Here is a 27709-nt window from a genome sequence, read left to right on the forward strand (position 1 = left end):
CAACCTGAAAATCCCCCAAAGCTATTTCCAGACAGGGAGAGAGTCACGCTGCTGCACACTCTCCTCCCCGTGCTGCCAAAATGGTCCTGTTTGCCCTCTGGGAGATGCTGCCCCTGTGAATACAGCCTAGTAGATATTATGTAGGATATATATAAATATATAGCATAATAACATGCTTAGTAGCGACCTTAGTGCAGTGTTAGAGGTCACAGACCCTGTCAGCAGGTGGGTCCTCCCAAGACCTACGTCTTCAAGTGACCTGCAAAGAAGGGAAAAGGATCCTCCAGCTGAAACAGAGGTGAAAAGACCCAAGATTTTTTTTAAGAACTACACTTTGGAAGTTATTCAGCCAAAGAAACCCTTTGCAGATTGCAAGGGCTCCAAGAAAAGAACTAAGGATGATTTTTCTCTCCTTGCAGGCCATCTTTATGCTAGCAGTGGTAAAAAGCATCATCATATTCTGCTTTGCTGCAAGCTCCTGATGCTCTTCAGAAATGCCAGTATGTCGGGGACGTTTCCCCCATCTTCACACCACACCAGGTCTCACATCTCTGCTGCCTCTCCTTCCTCCCTCTGCACAGTCAACATCTTTGGTAGCAGGAGACGATGGCTTTTCCGCTCTCCCACCGGACAGAGACACCTCCATGGCTGTGGCTTCAATGTGGTTCAGTTTGGTTGGTTTGCTGGAGAATTTGTAATTTACACTAGTGTATCCTTTATTGCTGTGCCAGTCTATTTAATAATGCAACTTTTTTTTCATATATATGTGTATGTGTGTATGTGTGTGTGACTGTATCAATAGCTAAAGTTTTTTTCTTTACAAGTTCTTTGTTTCTTTCTCTGGGCTCTCCGTCATCCTTAGCTCTGACGTCTGGGCTCGGAAGATGTTCCAGTGACCTGAATGAGCAAAGACAGACACTCTTTAGCAACAATCCTTGGAACAGGAAAATGCCATTCACCCAACGTGTAGCACCCTCTGCACTGAAGGACCACGCAACACTGGCCATGACCAGAGCAGCACATCACTGTAACCTGGCCCTAGACTACACCACCTTGCAAATAAAATTGTATTTAAGGTCAAAAGTAGCCCTATACACCTCCTGCAACTCAATTAACAGCACAATTAATGGCATTTCCAATGTTTTCCTGGAAACCACTCACAGGCTCAGTCTGAAATAGGGATAAATTCCCTTCCTCTGCCTCCTCAAAGGATGCTTTAACATAAGTGGTTAAGGCCACATCCTCCCTGGCTTGTCTGGTATTCGTTCTGCCTGTAAGGGGGAAGAAGCATTTTTCTTGTCTTCTGACCTATCATCAGAAAGCCAAAATTCACATTTTGTGGGACAGTGGCAGGTATGCTTTTCTCTCCCTTTTGACAGCTCCATTTATTTGGGGTGGGTTGCTCAAGATCCCCACATTTATATCCATTTTTCTGCTGCTGCCCCAGCCTTGGCTCCTCATGCTGGGTTTTACAGCCACCTACAGTAGGGGGAGATCCTGTTGCATAAGGAGAACCACACTTCGATCTCCCCACAGCCTCACCAGTGAGCTGCAGACCCCTGCAAAGAGATTGCATTGGTGGGAGATGGGAAACACCCTAAAAACTAGTATGAAGTGTCCCAGTCCCTCTCATTGCTCACGCAAAACATCACATCCTCATACATGCAGGAGGTGGCTGGAGGTGCTTTCCATTTAGGTGATCACTTCCCCTCTAATTCCAGCAAGGATTATGCAGCCCTAATGTCGTCATCCCCAGGAGGGGGCATATTTTCTAGCTGAATTAATCTGTTGTGAAGAAATCACCAGCCAATGCTTTCCTAGAACTTGCGGCAACAACAGAGGGACGCTTTCACAACAGGGTTATTTGTCAGGGGAAACTGAGGCAAGAAAAAGGGGGCACGTGCCAGAGACCCTGTCAGGCTGTGAAGCCCAACGTGGAAGCAGGGACATGAAAATCAGGATTTGGACACAGGATTTGGTCAAGAGATGTTGCCCGGAGCAGACTGGAGGGAGAAACAATTCTCCACCCTCCCTGGGACACTGGGTGTGCTGGTATGCACTGGGCAGCAGCACCGTTCCTGGCTGACCCAATGACCTGTGGGTGCTGGACAATACAAGAATGGCTCCGATCCGAATCTAACCCATTAAACTCTAATCCAGCCCAGGCGAAGAGGCAGCCAGCGGGAAATAGTACAGCAGTTTCACTCCACACAGGCACTCTCGGCATGTGCACTGGCATTCCTGCTTTTTGTAACATTTACACACATCCAAGAACATTAAGAATGATTTTTTTAAATATTTGAAGAGTTTATTTTTTTTCAAATCCTTTGCATTATTTTTTTTCCCCTGTAGTGCCAGATGGATTAGATATAAAAAAATCAAGCAGTTTTACAGGCTTTGGAGAGACAAAGCCTTAAGATTTCACAAGCATGTATCCACTTTTAGAAAGCTGGCTGCCCTTTCCAATACTATAAAGTGAAAATGTGATTGCTAACCAGGAGTGTTGCATATGCATGTGAAGACAGGTCAGCCCTGACCCGGCTATGTTTGCATAAGCCTTCTCCCTATGGGTCAGCTCCTCGTGCTGTGCCGGGATTTATGAAGCAAAACACAGGGCTGTTGGAGGCAGAATCTGCCAGAGGAGTGGGGAAATGGGATTTTTCTCTCCCTACCTTCATTCGTCCTGGTGATCAGCCTGAAGTTCTGCGCTTCTTGCTTGAATTCCTGTTTGCTGATCTTCTTGGTCTGTATCAGATGAAATATCCCTGCAGAGGGAAATACGGGGCATCAGACAGCGACTTTGTTTTTAAGGATCAGTCAGGTTTGGATTCACACTTCTCTGTCCCTTCCTGATATGCAAAAGGAACACAGGCCACACTGGATGCTCCAGGACTCTGGTTCGGTGCAGAACCTGCTGCCGAAGCTCGGTGGAAGTTTGGGAGTGAATCCAGGGCTGGCTGAAGACCAGGGGAAATCTCATTTGAAAACTAACTGCTTGTTAAATCAGAATGTGGCAGGGACAACACCACAAAGCAGGTGAGAGCAATAAGATTTTGTTGCTCCAAAAAGCAGCTCACACTGCAAAAGGTCTGATCTTCACCCAAAACTGTAAGAGATATAAAGGTGAGACCAACAGAATCCTGGGATCCCCATCCTCTCTGCTCACTCTCAACCACCTATCTTCCCTGTCCACAGAGGCCACTCCATCCTTGGATGCCTTCCTTTCTTAGAAGCAGACAGGGACCGAAGCTTTCCATCTGTCTGCCCTAAGCCTTGAAACTCCTCCAGGGCAGAAAAAAAACATGAATGACCTTATCAGAGATTGATATTTCTGCCTGTGCCAGCATCGTCCCGTCAGCAGAGGTGCCTGACTCAGACATTTGACCAAAGAAAACCAGAACTTGCATTTTGCAATGGAAGTGACCTTTCTATGGGATTAGAGGTTATGATATTTGTATTCTCCCGTGAAGGGTGACAAACCAGACAGGTATGCCTGGCATATCCTTCCCCACCTCTCACCCAGACTCCCCGTGCATCCAGCCTATCGCTGCCGGTAGACGTCAGAGGCAACATCGTCCCCCTTATTTGGTTAAGAGACTTTCCCCAATTCCCAGCAGCAGTTACACATAAAGAGAGTATGTAACAAATGGGAACTGGCTAGCAATCCATATAAACGAGATGTTATGGACTGTGGAAAATTAATACAGGAAGTCAAAGACATCCAGAGAAATACGTGGAGAGTTGGACTATTAATAAGTCCTATAAGTAGGTCAGGAAAAGAAGTCCTACCGGTAACAAAAGAAGATACTGGATGGAGATAATAAAACTGCTAATGACGCAAGAAAGGCACAAGTGTTCAATAAATCCTTCTGGTCTATACTTAGAAAGGAGCAGAGGGTGTGCTTATAGTCCCCATGGCTGATAGAGCACTTTCCAGTACATTAGTAACCAAGAGGATATTTCAAACAAGAGCTATAAGAGATAAACATCTTTTAATCAACCGACCTAGATAATGTTCACCCAAGATCCCTCAGAGAGTTGGCTGTGACCTTTGCACCCCTGGATGGTTGTTTCTGACAGATGTCAGAAGCTGGGGAGAGGTGGAGGAATGCAGACGATGCTCTAGTACGCACAGGAGACCATGAGGCGGCGCAGATAAGAATAGCCCAATGCGTCTGCCATCCGCCCAAGAGGCAGTACAGGACGGAGCTGCTAAAGGCTGATGCCATTTCCCAGTGAGTAGATCCTGTCCAACAGACTGGACCATTCTTTGCAAAGTTTAGGGTGAGTTGGAGAGAGGTGGTGAGGCTGCTGGGCACTTACTGCCTTTATTGGCACTTTAAAGAGGGCTTATAAGAAAGACGGGGACAGACTTTTTAGCAGAGCCTGTTGATGTAGGACAAGACGTAATGGTTTTAAACTAAAAGAGGGGAGATTCAGACTAGGTATAATGAGGAAATTTTTTTACGATAAAGGTGGTCAGACACCGGCACAGGTTGCCCAGAGAGGTGGTAGATACCCTGCCCCTAGAAACAATCAAGGTCAGATTGGACAGGGTTCTCAGCAGTTTGCTCTAGTTAAAGATATCCCTGCTCATTGCAGGTGTGTTGGAATAGATGACCTTTAAAGGTCCCTTCCAACCCAAACTCTTCTGTGATTTTATGATTCCACACTTTCGGCTGTTGCCTCGGGACCAGAAACCAAACAGAGTATTGTAGAGCACAAAGAATGAATTGAGGACCAGCCCCAGTTCCAAGGCAGCATTTCGTCTTTCCTAATTTTAGAGAGATGAAAGAGAGACAGGCTCTTCTGTAGTGCCATTCTACCCATCCTAAAATGGGTGGACAGAACACATCATAACTGCTTTTCTCTGGGAACCATATGACTTTTTCAACATGGTGCTCAGCACAGGCTGGGGAGTGAAGAGAGCCTAATTCAATAAACTGTTCTAAGGACTTGTTAAATCATCTGCAAAACAAAGCCTTGGCAGGTGGATGGAGACAGGAGCATGGGTTCACATAGGTGTATGAGACCCATCCCAGCAGGACACAACACTTGACCAGATCCCTGCACCTCATTTTGGGTTCTGCACCTCCAGAAAGACACAGAGGGAGTCCAGAGCAGAGCTATGCAAAGGACCAAAGGACCAGTACTTTCTAACATCGAGGAAAGACTGAAAAAAATTAACTGCTTAAACTGTGTAAGAGGGGACAGTGGCACAACCTGATGGCATCTTCAGATTTATTAACTGAAAGGAGTCTGCTCTTCACTCTAATGGTGGAGACTAGGAGAAGGCATGAGGAGTTGCAAGGAAGCTGCACATATGGAAGTCTTTCCCCTCGGAAGGGGTTTGTGGAAGAGATCTGGAAGAGATTACATGGGCTGTACAGTCTCCATGGCAGGAGATCTTCAAGCATATGCCAGAAGAAGAAGAGGACAGCTGGTCTGGATCCCACAGGTCCCCTCCAGCCTGTGTGTGAGCGTACACCTGCAGGGTGAAACACTAGGGATTGAGGGATTGCTGATAGTCCCAAAGCTGCAGGTTTTCAGGACAGAAAGAAATATTTTGGTAATGTCTAATCAACAGCTTGGCAAGGTAAACCTGGGAAAGAGGTCCTTGGGGGACCATACATTCATGTACCAGTGAAGCAGGGTGAAAGGCAGGAGTCAACAACATAGACTCCAAACCATGGGGTCCCTCTCCAATCCTGACTGTTTCTTTTTTATCCTCTCTCCTCATGATAATTCCTGCTCTGATACATTAGCAAGGTACATTTCAAAACTACTGAGGTGTTCATAAACCCTAAAAATGCAGGGAAGCCCCCACTGCAACTCATCTGGGAGCTGGTAGTGCACCACCAGCAAGCTGGATTAAGCTTTCAGGTGGGTGTTGGCACCAGTTTCTTCTCTCAAGTTGTGCCTTATGGATGAAACCATCCCAGCACAGAAATAGATGAGGCCACGTAGGTATCATAAGCCCGTACAAAGGCAGATAGATGGGTTCCAGGTGCCACTTGTAGTCTCTTTTCTCCACACATGCTGCTCTGTTGGTAGAGTGATGGACCATGGAGAGGTGGAATCCATATGTGACTGAGCTCATGCTCTTTCCCAATAGTAACACTTTGCTCTGCCAAGCAAAAGAGCTGTGTTGGCCTCAGGGACAAGGGCCTCCCCTGTCCTTGGCTGGCAGAGCTTGGGAGTTCCGTGCAGACACGAAGCTTTTGGCCTCAGAAGGTGGCAAGAAGGTTTAGGTGGCGACCTCTGCCAAGGAGCGAGGAGAGGAAATGGTGGGGCCCAGACAGTGCAGGCTCAGAGTTGTCCTCTAGCTACAAGGTGCCATTGTGAAGGAGGCTTTGCTGATGCAGGGGTGAGGACGGGGAGAGGGGCACTGGAGGATGGCAGGGGGAGGATGAAAACATGGTGGCAGCCACACTTCATAGAATCTTAGAATCATAGAATTATGATTCTAATTATGGGCAGGGACATCTCACTAAATCAGGCTGCCATCATCTCTGGAGGTAATTTCTCCAGCTGCTATGCATGTGTGCCTAACTTTGTCAGCTGGGATGATCCAGTCCCAGGAGGGCCGAGGTCTCCTTAAGGAGAGAGGTGACACATGAATATACCCAAGAGACCAGAATATCTGCCTTACACATGTTCAGAAGACACCCAGCTACATGGGCTGAAGGTCACTGTATAAATGGGTAGGGTGCAACCAACCTCAAGTGCTCAAGGCACAACTTTTTTGCAAGGGGTAGAGTGTGTTCAACAGAGACTCAAGGTTGGGGCACTGCCGGGCTTTCCCTGGCGCAAGAGAAACACAGCACAAAAACCTACTGCACCAAGGGTGTCTGGCAGAGATAGGTAGGCTCTTCTGGTCCATAAAATTGCTGCAAAGCTAAAGGTACAGGGACAGGGCATTTGATGGTATATTTGCTATGCTTTGACCTGTGAAGGACACATCAACAGAACCATTCAAATCCATCCATCCAAAAAGTTTACTGGAGACAATTCATCCTCATCATGTGCACCTTTGCAGCAGCTCTGCAAGCTTTGCTCCCAGTGATGGGTGAACTGGGGGGAGGAAGGGGGAGGAGAGCGAAAGCAAAAATTTGGAATGACCAGAACAATTTTTTGTTTTGTTTTCCATGAGCATTTGGCATGAAAGCAGGCAGGTTTGGAGTAACAACCCCATAGTCCTTGCCTTGTTTGCTCATGTGCTGTGGCAGATGGTGGCAGGGTATAGTTGGGCCCGAAGTGGTTTCCAGCCCCTGGTCTGCGTGCAACTGCACCAAAAGAGTGTGGAAGGGAGAGTTAGTAAAGCCAGCCTGCTGTCAGCAGGTTTCAACTCAATACACAAGGACTGGAGCACCACTAGAAAAGCCTGAAAAACTGAACAAAGCTTGGAAAGCGCCATGCTTCCACACAAACCTCCTCCATTGCTGGCTGGTTTTGTTATGGGACTCACCTTTAATCAGCTTCCAGTTGTAGATTTCCACCTCTTCTGAGGGCTCCTTCTCAATTGCAATCGTTCTGAGAATCTCCTTGGAGGTCTCTGAGCTCGGCGGCACAAACATGTACACCAGGACATGGTTAGGGTTCTTCCCACATTGGGTGGTGACTATTTCATCAGTAGGTTTGACTCTTGTTTCTGGGCAAAACATAAGGACAGAATTCATTAAATTAGGGCAGGCAGGAGCTTGGAGAAGGTCATCTCACCACCCAAGTTGAGGGAACTGAGTTTGATGCCATGTGGCACAGCAGCACTGCTGAATGGGATCTTGGCTACCAGGGTCTGATCCGCAGCACCGGAATCAGCAGCAAAGGGAGTTGTTGATAAAGGATCTGTGGACCTGCTTAGCCCCATATTTTCCATTCCCCTTGATTCTAGCAGCATCTATGCCAGTGGGGATAGGGAAGGGGGATATTCTCCACCTGAATTTCCTGTACCTGCTGCAGAGATTTTGATACCATCATCACTGCAAAGCCCAGGGTGGATTCCCCATTTCCCATCTCACTGTGGTTTCAAAGAAGCAACATCAGTGAAGAGAAGAGCCCACAGCACGGGAGCCAGCGCTGTGGCTGGGCTGCCTGGGCAGCATGCCCAGCTCAGCCCCATGGGTGGGCTCAGCCCAAGCCACTTGGGGTGCACCAGAGGGGACACCCACACCAGGGGCACTGGCAGGACCTTACATTATTTTTTTCTACAACCCCGGTGAAGGAGAGACACTCATTTCTTTATTTTTTTTAATGTATCTGGAGTAATTAAGAATCCCCCATGGTTTTGGAAGGAGATTTATTGCCTTTGGTTGTGGTCCTTGGAACGCAGAGGAGCCCAGCTCTGCTGAATTTAGCCTTGTTCTGTCATTTTGGATGCTGAAGCTTTTTACACCACTCAAAAGAAAGTTTGCTTATAAATAGACGCGTGGGGGTTATTTTAGTAGGACAGTTATTTTAGGCCTGATTCTGCTCTCCACTGTGCATTCCGGGGTGGTCCTGAGCTACTCTTCTCAGAAAGGGGATGGAAAACCCAGCTGAAAGGGATACAAAACAGGGCTTTTTCAGCAATGGAAAGACATGCATTCAGCTCTGCAGACCCAGTGTGTCATGAAGGGGGGACAATGACAGCCTACCACCCTCGCCCCTGCCACCACAGGGACTGGAAGCAGGAAAACCTCCATCCTAGACCATTAAACTTCACCCACTCCAGGGCTGCTCTTTGCATTAGTCAAGGCAGCCCCACCTTCACAACAGGGAAGGAACCACACATCTTTGCAGACATAACAGGTATTTCACAACCTTGGAGCTTCACACTGGAACCATTCAATGGCCAACAGGATTGGGAAGCAGGAGCAGGGACCCAGGGGTCCTGGCCTCTAGCTCTGCCCCCAGCAGCCACAACAGTCTCTCCATCCAACCCATGCACCACAGCAATTCCCCTTCAATCAGGATCCCTTTTGCAAATAGAAATCATTCAGCATTTCTCTCCAAGCTACTGGTTACAAAGGAGGAAGAAGAGGACAGTCATACAAACTGCCTGGAAAAAAGATGGGTGAAACCTCTGTGCAGTGAAGCAAAGGACAAGCATGTAACTTGGCTGAGCACTGAGTATGTGTGTGATTGCTATCTATGAGTTCTGGAAAGCAAGAAGAAGATAATTTTGGCTGGGTCAGAGTGTTTAACTGGAAATAAATGAAGACTGAACAGCAGACAAGATCCCGGCAAAGAAAGTTGTAGACTTTAAACCAGAAAGACCTGCTATAATGGGAATGCAAGACTGGAAAGGTTCTGCTCAGTCATCACATCCCATTCCCACCAGGCACCACATCATAAATCCTGCTCATAAACATATCAGAAACCTTATTAAAACAAGCTGAGCTTCTGCTCTTCACTCCCTCAGAGAAGCCATTCCAGAACCTCTCTTCTCAGAGGGTGAAAACCCTTGAAAATCACAGCTGAAATTATTTTACAGCCTGTTGGCCCCCATTCTTAAACATGCCAATGCCCCTTGCTTGTTCTGCCTGGTGAGACCCCTCCACAATATCACCTTGAAGATACACATCAGAGGACACCACCCACAAACTACCGCATCTGCAGTCAGGCTCAAGGACACTCAGGTACCTTTAGTCTCTCTGGGGAAGCAGTGGGTGGTCCATCATCTAAACATCTACTGCTGAATGATCATACAGAGAGGTACACCTAGAAAACATTCCCCAGTGAGAATGGGAGAAGATCTCTTACCCTGACACATCTTTGCCAGATCTGTGGTTTAAGGTCATCTTTCCAAAGACCAGGAAGCAGCTAAGGGACCCAAAATCCGTTGAACAGGAAAATAAAGAGGTCCTTTTCACCTTGTCCCAGCCCCTGTACCAGCCCAGTTCTATCTGGCCCATCACAATAGTTGTGTGCCTTACCCTCTCCTTCCAGAACCAGGGACCTCAACTCAAATTCAAATCAAACCAAGGGTGTCACAGATACCCTCACACCTGGAGGAAAGAATCCTCTGAATTTCAAACCTACATTTCAGCTGCATTTCACAATTTAAATTGACTTCTTATCTCAGCTGGAGTTCTGGAGAACAGACTATTTATTCCCTCTCACCAGAACGCATCTTCTGTCTATCTGAAAACTCTTGGCACGTCCCTCCTTGGGCATTTTTTACTACACCCACCCGACAGATGGCACCTTTTGAGATGGCTGCAGCTTCTTCACTTTGGCTCAGTCTTGCTGCTCTGCAAGACAGGCCAACCCTTAGCGCTTGCCCTGCTGAGCTCACCTGGTGTGAATTCAAATCATCAGCAATGTCAACACCTACACATCTGCTCTGGACTTTAAACCAAGGCTAAAGGAAGGAACTGGAGGGTAGTTGCAGGAACAGGTGGGATCCTACCTACCTGGACATATTTTACAGCATTTCCCATCTACTTTCTCTGGGGAGTCACATGGATACTCCTTGGGACATGTGATCTTCTGGCAGTCCTGGACACCGTCCCTGCAAGTGCAGAGGATGCAGGGCAGAAGGCCGTAGAGCCGGAAGACAGGGTGCCACACTTCTCCATGGGAATAGGTCTTCCCATTGTAAACACACGCTGGAGGAAAGAGCAAAAAGAGTTGCTGGTGGAAATAAATCCTCCTCCTCTTTGTACACCCAAGGCTTGATGGAGCTCAACCCATTTCACCACCTCAGAAACGTTCAGGGCGTTCCTGCTGCCTTGAGGAGCATGGCAACACATTTGACAGCAACAGTCACTAGGATATTGCAGCCACCCCACCCAGGAGGTGCCATGGGGCAGGGGAGGCAGGATCCAGGAGATGGAGGCTGCTGGGCTCAATGACCCTGCTGGGGGCAGGTGGTAAGGGTGGGCAGGACCTCACCTGCATCCAAGCTTCTGCAGGTCCAGGGTCTCTCGGAGGCTCACAGGCATGAAGTACAGTGAAGAGTGCCACCTGCTGACTCCTCCATGAAAAAAATTTGGAGGTCGCAAAATTTCCTCCAGGGCCTCTTCTCTAAAGACTGGAAAGAGCCCTTCTGGAGACACAGCGGTGGAAGAGCCCCCAAGAAGAGAAGGGACCTGTCTTTTACCCTTTGGCTGCATGAGGTTGCCTCCTCACCTCACTTTCCTACTCTCTTCTCCAGGAGGAAAAACACAGCACTGGGACAGACTCAGCCTGCGGTGGATAGGCACGAGAAGGAACATCCTGTCCCTCTGAGGCACTGTCCTGGAAGGACCACGTAAAGCCTTCCAGCTGAGCACTTCCCTTTCCAGGTCCCAAATCTCCAAAATACTCCAAGGACCAACTTTCTTCCATCCTTCCTTAGAAACTGGTACGTTCGTGCAGCCAAGGGTCTGTGGGCCACCAAGGCTGAGATAGCTGGGTGAGCTGGCTGTGGAGGAGTGGTAAGCAGGACGTGGTGATGGAAAACTGCTGCTGAAACAGATTGCCTGAAGGATTCAGCGTCCTTGAGAAGTCACCTTACGCTACATACAGACTGCCTGACCCCTCCACCCCTTACCTTTCTTGTGCTTCTCTTTCAAGATGATCTTCACAGTGGTGCCACCTCCTCCCTTGGCTTTGAAGCTCCTGGGAATGAACTCCAACGAGGAACTGAGAGCAGTGGATGCAGTGGCTCCAGGCGGCTTCCTGCCCATCTCTTCCCCCAGGCACTGGTCTCGTGAGTGCCTCTGTGAGCAGTGAGTGAAAAGAAGGAACTCAGACCCAGGCACCTGGATTGTTCTCACTCCAAAGCTTGCTGGAAGAAGCCATAGAGTGTCCTGCGTACCTTCCATCAGAAATGGAAAGTCCAGAGACCATAGGGATGAGCAATGACCCAGGAGCTAACCTGATGCATGCCATCGCCTAAGGAGTGCTGAGCAGTTTGTGTCAACGCCCCACTACTGGTATCCTCCCTATGCTGCATGTGGGTTACTCTCTCTGGGGCAGTACCCTTCTCTTCCCATCCTCAACCCAATGCCCTCAGAGAAGCATGTAAGCATGTCCTACATCACTAATTCCAGGAGGGAAAGGAGCTGATCTTTCCTAGATGCCTGCTGGGAAACTGGGGACTGGCATCTCTGCAACCCAAACAGGATCAGAGAGGCAAGGATGGGCCAAATCCTACCCTCTCACATGGCTGGCACCAGGAGGGTTGGTATGGAGCTACCAGCCAGCAGGTCTGAAATCCCAAGAACATCCTGGGCTTCCAAGAGCAAACTGCTGGGACAAGACATGCAGCACAAAGGGTCCCCTTGTGTCTATTTTGGGGGTTTTATAGGTGGTGGAGGTGTGATGCTGGCATTTCACCCAGCAATATGGAAAAGCACTGAGCCAGGAGCTGTAAGTGACCTAATCCCACAGACCTGGCATTGGCTGCCCAGCTGTGAAATGTCACTGTGAATCAACCTTTGGAAGACAAGGAGTCACTTTTTCCTTGCTGGGGCTGCCGATAGAAACACCCTGGGGAAAGCACGCTTGTGGCCAGCTCCAGCACTGACTGTTCTATGGGAGTTACATCTGGGAGGCAGGACACCTTTGAGCCCAGAAGGAGAGGAGACACCATGTCCTAAAACAAAAGCACCCAAAGAGAGTTAAGCCATCTGACTTGATGGCTAAGGGCTACATCTGGCTGTTGGTCACCTCTGAGTCTGCTCTGTCCACGTTCCTCAGCTGTTTTAACCTACCAACTAAGCTCAGCCAGGTTGGTCAACAAGGAGAAGTAGTGCCCAAGATTTACAGTTCCTGCAGGTCTTTTGCTCTTCCAAATACATCAGAGATGCTTCAGACGAAAGGAACAAGAGTATTTCCTTCGTGGCCTGAGGTTTCAGCCTATCCTGATAGCCCTCTCCTAGAGTCAATTCCAACACACAATTCATCTGCCAACCAGGTGCCTGTGGTTCTGCTGTCCAAGGAACTGACTGCCCTCCTAGAGCTGCCATAGGTCATTTCTTTGTACAAGACTATGGCCAAGGGCAGATGGCTTTCTCTGATCTGTTTAATGAAGCTGAGCTAGAAGCCATAATCTGAGTTTTAAAATGCAAATGTCACGTACAACACCTCTGTTTAACTGCAGGGGTTCCTCTTCTGTGGACTTCTCATATGAGCCATCTGTAAGGAAAAAACATTGTCCTGTGAAATGCTGCAGGGTTGGATGAAAATTTGCTCTCACTCTTGACTGAAAGAAGCTCTCCTCGGGGTGCTGGCCCACCTGTGAGGCCTGGAGAGAGAGAAGCTTTGAATATGCAATTCACATTACCCAAAGCAAATGGGAGCCATACCCCAAAACGCCCTTTATCCCCGCTCGCTATTAAAAACAGCTCCAACAAAGACATGGCCTTGGAGCTTCTGAAGTTAGGTGGCACAAAAACACCTCAGAGGTAGAGTATGAGGAGATGGCAATGGTCTGGCATTAAAAAGAAATCCAAAGACATTTCTCACCGAGTCAATGAAAAACCCCAGCTGCATCAAAGAAAAGTGGGAGAGAGAAACACAAATTGTAGCAGGTGAGAGTGTGGAGGAGGCACCTGGAGGAGGTCATTCTGCGTCCATGGCCAGGAGATCACTATAGCCTTCCAGCTTCATAAGTACTTCTTGTATTATAGAGTCATTTTAAGCTGTGACTTCATTGTCATCAAGGTGTGAGCCTGCCCATTTGCTCTCGAGTTTGTTTCACCTGGAGACGCGGAGCTTGATTCTCTCCTCATCCTCCCAGGTGTGAGCCATGGGAAACAGCAGCAAATTCAAGAGTTTCTCCCCCACAGAGAGCTGTGGGAATGAAACTCAGCCATGTCTTATTGGGGCAGAAGAGGACTGTTTCTCTGACTGTCCTGGAAACACCCCTGGAGCAATAGCAGCACGCACAATCTTTAGGTGGTCCACACAATCATCTCTGCTATGGTGGGTCAGTGGTCTGGAGGACTTTGTCCTCCATGCAGGTCACATCTCCTCCACAGCAGGCCAGTGGCAGGGCAAAGAGCTCAGCTCTGGCCAACAGACACAACTATGTGTGGGAGGGGAAGCATGCAAGAAAAAACCTGAGCCCTCATCTTTTGTTTCCTGGTGCAACCAAGACACAGTATGCAGCCTGTTCTACCACACAGGCTTCCAAAATCCTGCTAAAGTAGTTTGAAATGGCTCCTGATAGCTGGTGGCAACACTAATGTCTCCCAGCCCTTCCTCAGGAGCAGCTCCTGGGCCCCTCATTACCTTTGCAGACCTGGCAGCAGGAATCTGGCACTGTTAGGGGAGAGGAGCACAACAGCTCTGGGCAGGTCACCAAGCCGCAGTAAATCTGGCCTTCCTAGGAGACAGGAGCAAAAAAAACGCATTGTCAGGATTATCAAGGTCTGGACAGGAGCGTCTGTTATTTGTGTTGGTGTGCCAGCACTTCAAATTGCAGATCTAGCATAAATTGTAAGCCCCGCAACTGGTCCATCCTCAGACATCAACAATCATCCAGCAACTGATGAAAGCTGAAAACCTGCCCTGCTGCACTCCCCATCCTGTGAGGTATAGCATGGCGGGTGGTGTCCTCTCCTAGCATGGCTGGTCCACCAATTGCCAGTGGACATGCTCATGAGTGTAGTGGTCTTATCCCAAAAGGGGGAGGCTGTAACTTGCTCTCATGCATTGTTAGTGTTACCAGATCCGAAATAGCCACCACACACCTGTAAATGCTGCGTAACACCTACCAATTCAAAGTGGCACAAGAACGTTTTCTCTGACATCTCCCAGGACACAGGCCTGGAGAAAAGGTGGAAAGGTAAAGTGTGATGTTGACTCCAGGGCCAGGTCCACGCTGCCACTCTGCCCTCCCTCTGTGTTGGGTTACTTGATAACACCAGAGCTAAGGACACAGAGACACTGGGTCGAAAGCTGTCAGTGGATGTTCAGCTCTTCCAGTGACTTGGTGGCTACTTTGGAAAACATCATTGTTGTTGTGATTCAAGCTGAAAACCATGCACCAGGGCCAGTCTTAACCTTAGAGCATCTCAGTCCTACTCTAGTTAACAGATTTGCACTTGTTTGCTTCAGGGCTAAGTTTTTGCTACACTGCAAAAAGGTAAAAAAGGATGTTCAATAGCCCAGCAGCAGCCAGACCTCAACAGCAAGGTCCTCTCCTCCATGCAGGAATTTTCTTTGGGGTATCCACAAGCTCTCAGTCAACTAAAACTAAGAGGCTAACAAAGGATTTCCTTAGAAAACCAAACCACAGCAGCTTCTTGTGCCAGCAGGAAGCCAAGATGCTATGCAGGGGACATGAAGAGGAGGAAGGAAGTTTGGTAAAGGAGAGGATCTGGTGGACATTGTGGCAAAACAAATCCTGGTCTCTGCTTCAAGGACCTCCATGGGGTTCAGACTTGCAGGAGTGTGGTTTGGCCACACAGCCTCTTCTTTCTTTCTTCTTCTGACCAGCAGCTCACGGTGAAGACCTGCCTCAGGCAGGAAAGAGCAAATGTCATGAAAAGCAGAATTTATCCCACAGGCTCTGTTCTTGGGGTCATTTTTGAAGAGGTTTAGACCAGCTGTTCATGCAGCTGTTTTAGCAGCTGACAACATCAGACACAGCCCGGCGAGACCCTGCCACTGCAAGGCTGCACAGCCATCCTTTTATTTTCCCCTTCGTAACCAAGGCATTATCCTGCCGAATAAACAGAGCCTGAGTGAGAGCCAGTGACTCTGAGAGGGACACAAGGATCTGCAGGCTCTTGGGAATGGTGGTGGATGAGGTGGGAAAGCAGGGCCAGGTCAGCATGTTCAAGGTGCAAGGGCTCCTTCCTGCCATTTGTTCCCAGTCTGGTGGGCTGGTTCCAGTTGGGGGTTGTAAGACAGGAACCAGACTCAAAACTGTATAATTTCTATATCTAAGCTATTCTTCTGGCCACCTAGCTCCAAGACACCCAGATCAATGTGTGCACAAGCACCAAAGGCACAGACCAGCTATCCTGGTATCACAGATAGTTCACTGTCGAGCATCAGCTGATGGTAACCACCGTGTGCATGCTTCTGCCATAAGAGAGGGAGGTGGTTTGAGCTCTCTCATGCCTTTTTTTTTTCCTGGCCAAGCTTAGTCAATTTATTTGCTGCAAGAAAAGCACAGACCATTGCAGCCTTGTCCTGTCCAAGAGCTCTGTACTGGGCAGTGAAAGCCAGGTCTGCAACCTGATTCTTTTTTATGGCAGAGGCTGTTGCCACTGCGAGCAGTTCTTCACAGCATTCAAGACTAACGTCAGCACTTTCTATCCCACTTCCTCGCTCCCTCTCAAGGAGGAGGAGCTGCTCCATTTATCTCCCAACACTCAGCTCCTGGCATGCTTGGTCCTGCGCTCTGCACACCTTCCTCACTGCTGCTGGCCAGGATGCCTCGCAGTCCCCAAGCAACACATCAGGACTCAGTTTTTGACGGGTTTTTGCAGAAACCCATGGGGGAGAGGGCTGGCTAATCAAGCCCTTACTCAGGCATTTCCTGGAGGCTCAGGGAAGAGGAACACCCCTGCAGTGCTGGCACACAGGTCCTGATATGTGTCCACTACAGGGACACATATCGAGGAACATCCTGGATGCCATTGCAGTCCTCGGGTAGGGCAGAGCAGATAAACTGATTGAGACCAGCAAGGAATATGGCCATGCAATGGTCCGGCAAAGGTCACTGCGACTCAGCGTGAAACGCGTACACTTCCTGTAAATGCTTTTAATGGACAACCTGGAAAACCCACGTATATCTCCAGCTCTGCACATGATGGCCCAGAGGGCTGCAGGAGTTTCCAGATCAGATCAACTCCTGGTGCAGCTCAGCCAGCCAGGTCCTCAAGCACATCTCAGCCCTGGGTTTGGCTTCCACTTAAATCCAAGCAATGGGGATGAAGATCACCAGGCACCTGCCCACTGCCATGCCTGATGGCCAGGCTCTGCTCAAATGCTTGGGGCTCAAATGATTGGGGCTCAAATGCCCCAATCACTGCCATCATCTGCCAGTTGCTTCAGAGGTGAGCTCCAGCCATCCAGGGCAGGAGCCGGCTGCTGGAGGCACTGCAATGGTTGGGAGTCACCAAATTCTTTCTGGAGGTCAGCTCGGTCCTACCTGCTTGGCACTGGGCTCGATGTGCCAAGGACCTCTGAAGCCCAAGATCTCGCATCTCATGTCCGTGTCGTCTTGCAGGCATGCTGAGCATCCCCCAGACCCTCATGGCTACAAACTCCACCTGCTTTGCAGCGAGCACATACAGGGGAAGGCTCACAGTTTCCTTGTCTGCTGACCATCTGCCATACGATACCTTAGTGGGGCAGATGGGACAGCTGAATGCTGTGGGAGCACTGGTCCTTGCAGCAGATAAATGTACCCATTGGTGTGCTCAATGGGAACAGGGCTGTGCCCCCTCCCATCCCAAGGAGCCCCAACAGGGTCCACCCAGAACTGGCCTGTGGGATCTCCAGATGCAGGCAAGTGCTTTGTGCTCTGCCCTCAGCGCTCAGCAGACATTTTTCGCACATCCTTCTCAGGGTCAAGATCAGATAAGTCACTTGGGCAAAGGGGAAAACACCTAGAAGTAGTCCTTAGTTGCTGGGCAGGGAGGACCCAGCACCATTTCAGAGGAAGCTCAGTCTCCTGCACTGATAACCTGATCCTGATGATAAACCATCCCACCATGGGCTGGTACCACCCAATGTTCCTCATGAGTTTTTTTTACCTGGTGGGACATTGCTGGCGTGCAGGAGCAGACCCCAAGCCCTCCCCACCTCCCACAAGCTTGCAGGTAGCTTACAGAGCAGCTGCACTGCACACACTGGTTCAGCTGACGGCTTGGAAAGAGCTCGCTGGTGGTGAACATCTCGCCCTGCTGGTAGGTTGTCCCATTGTACTGGCAGGACTTGACAGGTGCCCGAAGACCAGAAGGCGTATGTGGCTCTGGAAAAGAAGATGAGAAAGCAGCTGGATGACAGCCAGCCCTTGCCTGGCCCTGGTGAAGCATAGATGCTCAGCAGACTCCCCACCAGCCCAACCCAAAAGGACAAGGAGCCCTTTGCACACCACAGTTACCATGATAAGTGGCCAGGGTATTACATGGCCCATGGGGATTTATGTGCCCAAAAAATTTTGGAGAGCTGGGCTGCCCTGACCACGCTGTGCTCAGCACAGAGGTAAAATTTGGAAGTCTGATCTCCTGTAGTCTTGTTCTCCCTCATGCCGGCATGGTGGCAAAGCTAGTAAAAAAACTCCAGTGATCTGACGAATTATGTATAAATAGAGAGAGAGAGAGAAAAAAAAAAAAAACTATTTTCATTTTTACCTAACCACCCAGGAGAGAAGCCCTTTTTATCTGATGCCATCTGATGTTGAAGAAAATTACATCCAGGGCAGGGAAAAATTAAAGAATTTTGTTTAAAATTAAAAAAAAAAAATCCCATATCCAACACATTTTGCTGAACGAATGATCTGAACAAATTGCCAGCTTCTGGTTTGCCCCTGAACTGTGAACTGACATTTGGCCCCTACAAGTTTCTTGGGATGGGGAGGAGTTAGAGAGAATTGTCTGGTAGAGAGACCTTTTCTGTCAAAATTACATTTTTGGGGAGAAAAAGCAACATGAGCAGCCTGAGCTGTTTTGTGGCTGTGAGCCTGCAAGCAGGGCCAGACCCAGCATCACTGCACTGCCCGAGGCGAGAGCATTCAAGTGACAGCAACTGAGGAAGGACCATGATGGTCACCCCTTCCCCATGGGATGTCCACTTACCGAGACACCGCGGGCAGCACTGCTGGGGGTCCGTGATGGGGCTGGCACACTGCAGAGCCGGGCACTGGATCCGGTAGCACCTGATGTTGGTGTTCTGGGGAGAGACAGAGAGAAAGACCATTCATTCAGCTACATGTTCAGCCCTGCAAGAGGAGGAAGATGTTGGAGGATGGCCACATTATCATGACAGATTGTGCTAGTGTAGCTCACCTAACCAAGAACATCTCCATCCCTGGCTCAAATCCAGACTGGTCATGGTCTCATCTCTCAACAACAAAGACCATCTGTGGTCCAACAGCAGCCCTCAGCCACCTCCACCCACAGCCTGCCAACACAACCGAGACAGCTCCCTCACAACTTCAACTCAACACCCCTAGGAGGGTGTGAGGCTCTTTCAAAAGTAAAGAGATTAATCCAGCATCCCTACAGGATGGGAAAGGGTTTCTCTGGCCAAATCAGACACCAGAAACAATCTGTTTAAAATCTGTCAAAGCGATGCCCCAGCACAGCAGCATCCCCATCACCTCCCGCAGCACCTCGCAGGGGACGTGCCTCGGAGCAGCTGCAGCGGATGCAGTACATCAGCCCATGTGGCTCTAGGTAGGGGTGCCAGCTCTCGCCTGGGCTGTACTTCTTCCCGTTGAAGTCACAGAACATATCTGGTCCTGAAAGTCAACCAAGAGAAACCACATAAGAGATAGGGATGGTCCTTGGGAGATCTGTCCTCCTTCCTCAATGAGCAGAGCAAGGACAGCTTGGTGCCTTCATGCTGTTTTCCATGAGCAGCTGATGGCCACAGTCCATCCACTAAATACCAGACCAAATACATTCCTCAGAAGCCAATTTTTGTCACAGTTTGGTTGTTTTTAGTCTAGGACTCATCTGACCAACTGGCAACTCCTCTGTGCAAGCTGGACTCCCTTTGCAGGCATGGAATAGAATGGGTGGTTTTGAGGCATAACTTAGAGTTTGCTCTCTACAATGTCAGTTGAAATGTTCATTTGAAGATGGACAGGTGATTTCAGGGACTGAATTTCCGCAGCAGAAAGTGGGGAAAGGACAGCCTGAGTTTAGGAGACATCTTCACTGTTACTTGAAAAAGAAAGATAAAAACATACAGTTTGGGGTTAGAAACACGTTCTGAAAGAAAACCTTTTGCTCCCCTAAGAGCTGCAGCTCATTCACTCAAGGACCCCTGGGCAAATGCTATCAGCACACAGGCAGGCAAGCATCAGCCCTAAGAAGCAGGACCATGCAGACCTTCCCCATCGCACCAGGCACAGCAGGATCTGTGGGACAAACCATGGCCATAATCTCCAACAAAAAAACCAGGGCTTTGGTTGGAAAGCCCAATTCAGTCATCCCTAATGTTCACATCAAAAAGCATCACCTGGTCGTGCAGGATCAAGTTCCTGCCCCAGCTGGATCTGCAAGAACCTGAACCTCGTAATGCCCACCGCAGTCCAGAAGCTGCTCCTACTCTCCCGCGGTGTGTCCCCAAGTCCTAACCAGCCAGAGGGATGCATCAGGGCTTAAGGTCTTTCATCAATAAGCACATGTCTGTTCATGTGTGCTGTTAGTGGTTTTAGTGCTTACAGCCTCACTAAAAACTGAAGGTGATTTAAAAGGTTATGTCATCAACGGGATCTGAGATAGTTTGGGGAATTATGTTGCTTGAAGGCAGCGGGGACATTTACACTCCCTGAAGCATTTACGGGTCCTTTAAAACCTTGTGGCACCCTGAGGATGTCAGGATAAGGCTGTTTTCCAAGGCATGGTGCCCAGCTAGAAGGTCCTGACCTCTCTATGCTGCTGGAAGGACTCCTCAATGAACAGCAGAGGGTCCCGAAATGAGCTCAGTGGCATTCACCACCTCAGTGATGCTAAAAGCCATCCCAAATCCCTCTCTGTCACTTAGGGCAAAGCGGTGGTTCAGACAGCCCGGCCAGTATTGTCACATCTTGTCAAAGCTGGAGATGCCACCTGCTTAATGCTAGTGTTTGTCCCACCAACCAGGCAAAACTCAGATGAATACACTGTGGAGGGCTTCCACCCCTCCTCCAGCTTCTGACCATCCCCTAGATGAACCCAAGTGATGGTCTACCACAGCCAGACCCTGTAGCCAGCTTCCACCCCTCTTCCAGCTTCTGACCATCCCCTAGATGAACCCAAGTGATGCTCTACCACAGCCAGAACCTGTGGCCAGCAGGAAGGGCAGCTCTATGGGTCTATGATGATCCTTATGGGTCCCTTCCAACTCAAGCTATACAGGTCCACAAGTAGCCCTGAGCTCCTCATTGAGTTGATGGCTTTAGGCACATGATTCTCCAAGCTGTACCTTCAAGAGAGGCAGCCACTGGCTCTTCAAATCACCTGGCCCACGCACAGCAGTTGTGTGGCCAGAATAGCATCTTTAGAGGTACAGATTTGCAATAATTTTAGGGTGGATGCCATTAGAGGCAGGGGCATTTTCCTTCCTTTTCCCTACTCAGGCCTTTACATCATCCCCATAGCTTGCTCCAAACCTCTTGACAAGTCAGCAAACCCATATTCCCAGCCATGCATAACATGAGCTTAGAGCAAACCACTCAAGAACGGGGAGCATGTGGCTGGAACCCAAAATCTAGACGAGGCAGGAAAAAATAATCCACAGAACTAAAAAAAAAAAAAAGGAAAATAATCATTTTGCAAAAGGGTGAGAAAATGACTTCATTTTTCCCTGCTTGCAGCATCTTCATGAATTAAAACTGAGGGTGAAGAAATCAAGTTGCCTTCATGTGACGCAGTCCCACTCAGCTTGCTGGCTCCCATGCCAGTTGGCTGCTTCGTTCAAACATTTAATCACAAGTGGAGCCCTGGTTTGGGTCCAGCCCTCGAAAGCAGCCTGATTCATGTCTGCAAAGGGCCCGCTGGTAAAATTAAAGCCGACTGGCAGCACTGGGCAGCAGCAGACACTTGTCCACATCTCAGTAGCACTATGCCGCGTATTTGGCAAGAGGCACCAGCATGTTTGGTTAAAAGTAAGCTGAGCATGGATGGAAGGAGCAGGCTTAAAGGCTGGAGCCTCTAGATCATTTTTTCCCATGCCAGGCTAATAATTTCATTTTCAGAGGTCAAACTTTGGATATCTTCCCAATTCACTCAGCGTGAAAAGCCATTTGTGGCAGTAAATTGCTCCCGTGCCGTTCATCTATTGTGTCTTCGGCAACAGCACACTCACAAAAGTCACATTGTTTTACTTCTTGTTTTCCAGAGAGGGCACTTGAGCTGCAGAGCGTTTTCAAGGCTGCATTACCGAAAGTCCAGATGAAGCCATCACCTAGTTTTCCTTCTCAAGGACCACGCAATCTCTGGGCAAGAGACGACAGTGAGCCAGCCTGGTTCTTGCCACCTTGGAGACACAATCAGAGCTTGCTGATTGCAAACCAGAGGCTTGGAGGTGGCCCTATGGGACCTGGAAGCAGGAGCAGAGGTGGGAAGGGGCCAACACCTCCCGTTGCGAACACCTCCAAGAACAGGTCCCATCTAACCAGTTTCTTTCCAAATACAAGCCTCCAGTACAAGACTCTGCTCTTTAGAGTATTATTATGGGTCCTTTTAAACCAGAAAAAAAAAAAAACCAGCTGAAAGATGCGGAAATGATTCCTTTTCTGCCAAGAAGCAAGTCCTGTGGCCTCATCCCCAGAAGGAGGGTGCGAGATGCTGCAGACAGTGACTCTTCCACGTGGGAGCTGCTCTGCCTAGCCTACCCCAAAGGGCTCTCCTAGAGACATCATAGAGGAGAAAGATGTTGTGCTGCCTTCTCGTTCAACAGCCATTTTCTGTCATGGTTGCAGTGTTTTCTTGGGTGAGGACCACTTAGTTACGTACAAATCACTGTATACCCCAGGCCAGGGTCTGGGACCAGTGGCCTGGGCCAGCTCATGTCCACACCCACCTGCTGGAAGTGCCCTGGCACAGCTGTTTGCTGAGGAGTGCACCCACACTGGACACCCCTAGTCAATGCTCAAGATTGTTCCCAGGCCACGGCTTACTTTGATTATCATTAATTGCCATTAATTATCATTAACTGCATCCTGGACAGCAAGAAGGATGTGTAATAAGAGATGGAAAGTACAAGGGGGGTGACAAGGCAAGACAGGACTGTTACAAAGAAAAGGGTGGTCTCTGGCCATGTCAGGGACAAGAAGAAGCAATCAGGTTGGGGCAAAGTCTGGAAGATTTAGGACGAGTATTATGAGAAGCCTCACAGCTACCAGGAGATTTAAACCCCAGAAGATGCAGTCGTAGGAGCTCTGAGACACCCTATGAACCACCTGGAGCGGCATCTTTACAAGATGGTCTAGAGACATCAATTCAGGGTGACAAACTGAATGGCGCGGAGAAACTCCTCCTGCACTGCCTCTGGTGACTGCTGACTTCTCTCTCATACCATGAGAGTGGCCTCGATGCCTCTTTGGGATGTGTCTCAACAGCTTCATACACCAGCCATGAGTGAGATGTCATTCTGAATCTTCATGACCTGCTCTAGATCCAGTAAGAGACCCTGAACTGAGGGGAGACAGGCAAGACCCCACAGACTGGTCAGTGTTGGTCACACTACCCCTGGACATCTCCTGACTTCAGATGTAGACAAGTTCCTCTGGGCCAGCACATCCATGAGACCCATCCCTTGAAGATCTCCCAACCACTGACACAGCTTGCTTGAGCTGGTTCTTACACTCCTTGACATCTGCATTGGGCTGTGAGGACAAGGACTTCCCCATGGGTGTTGTGGTTTCATTCCACTGCCTGGGCACTTTGACACTGGCTGAATCTGAGTCCAAAATAGGTCAGATGTTCTCCTGCATTGATCTCAAGCCTGTCAGTGGCAAACACAGCGAGCTATCAAACCTGCAGGTGTGGTGGCTATTGAAATACTGTGTTCTGCTGCCAGGTCCTCCTTTGTCTCATGCTCACTTCACCTCCATCTGGATATAGTGGCTCATGCCCAACAAAGGCAAGACACACACACACACACGCAGGACCCTGCCTCTACAATCCCTGCTCCCACACCAGGGTTTCCCAGACTTAAGGGTCCTGATGTGTCATGGAATGTTTAAAACTGTTGTTGCATCAGCACAAGCAAGAGCTCCCATTCACACATCCATTACCCATACAGCTCTCTGCATGCACGGGATCACTGTACATCAATCCTAATTCACGTTGAAGCTCCTATATGTTACAGGACACTAAGAAGTCCCCCGAGGCAAGTCCCTGCTGCAAGTAAAGCCTTTACTCATGGTTAGAGAGGGGCTAATGCACCTGCAAGACCCCAAAGTGTGGAAAATGAGGGTAATGTACTCTTCCAGTTTAGTCGCCCACCACAGAAATCCTACCCCAGCCCTGTGCCTCAATTTCCCTAGCAGGGACTTCACTCCAAGTACTGAAATGGCTACAAGAAAGATGCTGCCAAAACATCCCATGGGTCTTACACAATTTCTCCCTCATTTTATCTCATGGCACAAGGGTTTTCCCCATCTCTGCATTCCCAGGCAATCCCCCACAGCAATCTCCCAAGCAAGGCATGTCTGAGCTGGGCTCCCAGCCCTGACAGCTTTCTTGGAGGTCACACACCTGCCCCCCAGCACCACACTGGGCATGTGGGGTGTGTTTATGCAAACTAGTTTGCAAGTTTTAAGAGCAGCCATAAATAAAGCGTAAAAAGCACTGTCTGGTACACAAAGTCCAGGCACTCTTGTGACAGCCCTGTATTTATGAAGGGCTTAAAATTCGGCATAGCTGCAAGGGGCTGGTTAAAACACACTGAGCCCTTGACATGTGGCATCCTAATGACTCTGCTCATGTCCGGATTGCTTCCTATGCTCCTGCCTTGCTCAGTTCTGGAATTTCTATTGGAACTTTGGGAACCTGAAAAACTCTGTAGTTCTACAAACACAGTCTCATGAAGCATTCTCAAGCTCCCCAGGGCAGAGAAGCCAAGTGAAGTCCCACACCCAGAGCATCCCCATGGGCTCTACAAGCAGCAGACAGCCCCATTTCCCTATGCTGCTTCCCAAGGGGATGCTCACTTACCTAAAGCAGGATGTGCAGCCCTCACCTCTCACTTACCATGGCCACTGGCAAGATATGCTTTTTGTCCTGGTCCTTCCAACCTTTGACTGCACAGCCCCTCATCACACTGGATCCGAACTTGTAGGACAGATGGATCCCATGAATCCCCTTTTCTCCAGGCACCATGTTAAAAAGAAATGAAACAGCAACTTCCAAGCTCCTGGGGAAAACCACTGGCCCATGCTCTCCAGAGATGCTGACGCTTAAATGCCTCCAGCCAAAACATCATTGCGTTCAACTATTGCCGCTGAATTACTCATAGTGGCCAGGCTGCAGCACATTTGGCCCAGTAACCTGTGCCTCTGATATTTTTTCAGTGGAGAGTGTAAATCCCCTAAAATAGCCTGTTTCTGTGGGCAAATTCTTCTTTTCTGACTTGCCTTCAAGCCCGAGCATTTGTTTCTCACCTATTTTTAGCCACGACACTGTAGGTCTCTTGGAGGATGAGCTTTCTTGTAACTAATTTATTCCTGTCTTCATTCTCCCTGAGTGCTCAGCCCTGAGAAAAATGTGAGGCAGTGAGCTGCAGAGGTGGACAGCAGAGAGAAGTCCATGATTTGATGAGGACTTTGTGACCAAGATCCCCCTCCTTTCAAACACAGTGAGTCCCAACCAAGACCCCTACGTTGTGGGATGTGCCCAGCAGCAGATTCAAGGCAATGCAGAGCTGGGAGGGGCGATCCTAGACCTTTCTGCTTCAATCTTGTCTGTGTCCTGCAGTCCCCAGCCCTTTATCACCATTAGAAATCCTGCAGTAAGACCCCAGCGCTTCCTCCCAAAGAAGGCAAACCCCTACTGATCCCATTCATCCTTGTTTATGCCAAATTTAGGGGTTCTGCTACCATCAACAGGTGCCTCCAAAGAGTAAACTCCTCCTAATGTGGGTGTCAGAGTTAAGGCATCCCTGGCAGAAGCAGGGAATCAGACCCACATCACACAAGAAACAGATGTTATGGTCTGAGCTCAACAGCTTTCAATGAGACCGGGGAAGGGAAAGGAACCAAACCAATGCAGATTTTGCTCTCCAGAGCTCTGCACAGCCCCATCCAGCCTCCTGCCTTTACCCCTCAGCACACCCCACCACCGGGACAAGGAATCCAGAACTCACATTTTGGGTTGGCGCCCCAAAAGAACAATTATTTGTCGAGTACCTAATGCACTGCTGGCAGCAGGCAAGTTGTAAATCACCTTAATGCAGCCACCAACAGGCTCTACTGGGATTTCAGGAGATTAAAGAGGAGAATAAAGGTAGGGACACGATGGGTCCTGCTCTGTTTTGCTCAGCACTCAGGAGGCTTTGTGATGTTGTAGGAGTGCCCAACACTGGTTTGGCAGGGTCCCAGTGCCTCGCTCAAGTGAAAGCTGCCTCCTGGCCCTGATTAACACTTCCAGCACCCTCCAGGCTGCTAAAGAGCCCTGGCCAAGTCCTTCAAACCTTTTTACACAAGGAAGTGCTCAGCCTCCCTTCTCTTACCCATCTCAAATCTTACCTGCCCCAATCAGCCAGTCAGGACCAGAAACAGGAGAGAACAAGGGATGGACATGGAGATGGATAAGGAATAGACATGAAGAAAAGCCTACAGCTTTGGTTTGGTGTGTAGGGGCGAGGGAGTTAACAACACATTTCCCCACATTGATCCACAATCCCATCCATCCTCAGAGGGGAGATGTATCCATGAGGGGTGGGATCTGTGCAGGGGAAGGGCTGCAACTCAACACCCTGCCCTGCACAATTTCTAGCCCATGGGGGGGGTGGGGGGGGTCCCAGACCTTCAGCACATCCCTGCCAGCCCACAAAACCCCACAGCCCCCTCACCAGCACATGCAAAGGCAGCAGTAGACGGAAGGGAACACAGCTGTGTTGCCAACGATGCAGGATGAGGGATCTGGCTTACTGCATGGCCTGGGACATCCCGGCTTTGGAGGAGCAGCACCTGCCATGGCAAGGAGCCTTCCTGCATCCCCAGCCATGCCCACAAACTCCCCTGCAGCATCCCGGGGACCCCAGCGATGGGGAAAGTGAGGCACAGAAGGACTCAGTACAAGCGGGAGAGAAGTTGGGGGGGGGACTTACGAGCCCAGGCTCTGCTCTCAGAGGCAAAGAGGAGTAGCAGGCACCGGAGAAAGAAGGCAAGGGGACTCGCCCCAGGAAGCATGGCAGCCTGGCGAGCCGCACCCGGGGGATTCGGTCCCGGTGCTCAGGGGTGCTGGTGCTCGACGTCTGGTGCTGGGTGCAGCGGCGTCTTGGTGCAAAGGGGGCTTCGCTCCTGCTGCCGGTGCCCGGGGATGCTGTGATCTCGGTCTCGGTGTCCAGTGCCTCGGGGCTGGTACCCGGGGGTGCCGGTACAGGCGATGCCGGTGTTCAGGGATGCCGGTACCGTGGGCTCTGGTGCTCGCCGGTGCCCGGGGATGCCACGATCTTGGTGCCGGTGTCCTGTGCCTCAGGGCCGGTGCTGGTCCCAGGGATTCTGGTACTGGGGATGCCTGTGCTCGGGGATGCCGGTGCTGGGGGATGCCGGTGCTTGGGGATGTCAGTGCCCGGGGATGCCTGTACCGTGGGTGCCGGTGCCCGGAGATGCCGGTACCGGGGATGCCGGTGCCTGGGGATGTCGGTGCCGGGGATTCCGGTGCCGGGGGTTGCCGGTACCGTGGGTGCCGGTGCCCGCCGGGGCTCTTCTCGCTCCGATCAAAGGCGCCTCCTTTAGGGAGAGCCGAGGAGTTTGTTTGTTGGTATTAAAGGCGGAGATGGGGGGGGGGGGGGGGGGGGGGGGGGGGGGGGGGAGAGAGATCTGTGGGGTGTTTTTTAATTATTATTATTATTTTCCCACTTTTTTTGGGTGTTTTAGGAAATTCCTCGGTGGCGAGAG

General features: G+C 49.8%; 1 protein-coding gene across 1 annotated transcript; it reads right to left on the reverse strand.

Annotated features, from left to right (window-relative positions):
• CHRDL2 (chordin like 2) lies at positions 1-27535 on the reverse strand. The gene is made up of 11 exons (XM_054068465.1): positions 26917-27535; positions 19281-19393; positions 18729-18822; positions 17760-17902; positions 14203-14296; positions 13049-13104; positions 11516-11684; positions 10395-10589; positions 7469-7651; positions 2673-2765; positions 1-897 (listed from the first exon to the last, which is right to left on the reverse strand). The coding sequence occupies exons 1-11, from the start codon at positions 26996-26998 to the stop codon at positions 818-820; spliced, it is 1302 nt and encodes a 433-aa protein (XP_053924440.1). The 5' UTR covers positions 26999-27535; the 3' UTR covers positions 1-817.
• Positions 27536-27709: the final 174 nt, after the last annotated feature.

Source organism: Cuculus canorus, chromosome 1 (assembly GCF_017976375.1).
Source record: "Cuculus canorus isolate bCucCan1 chromosome 1, bCucCan1.pri, whole genome shotgun sequence".
NCBI lineage: Eukaryota > Metazoa > Chordata > Aves > Cuculiformes > Cuculidae > Cuculus > Cuculus canorus.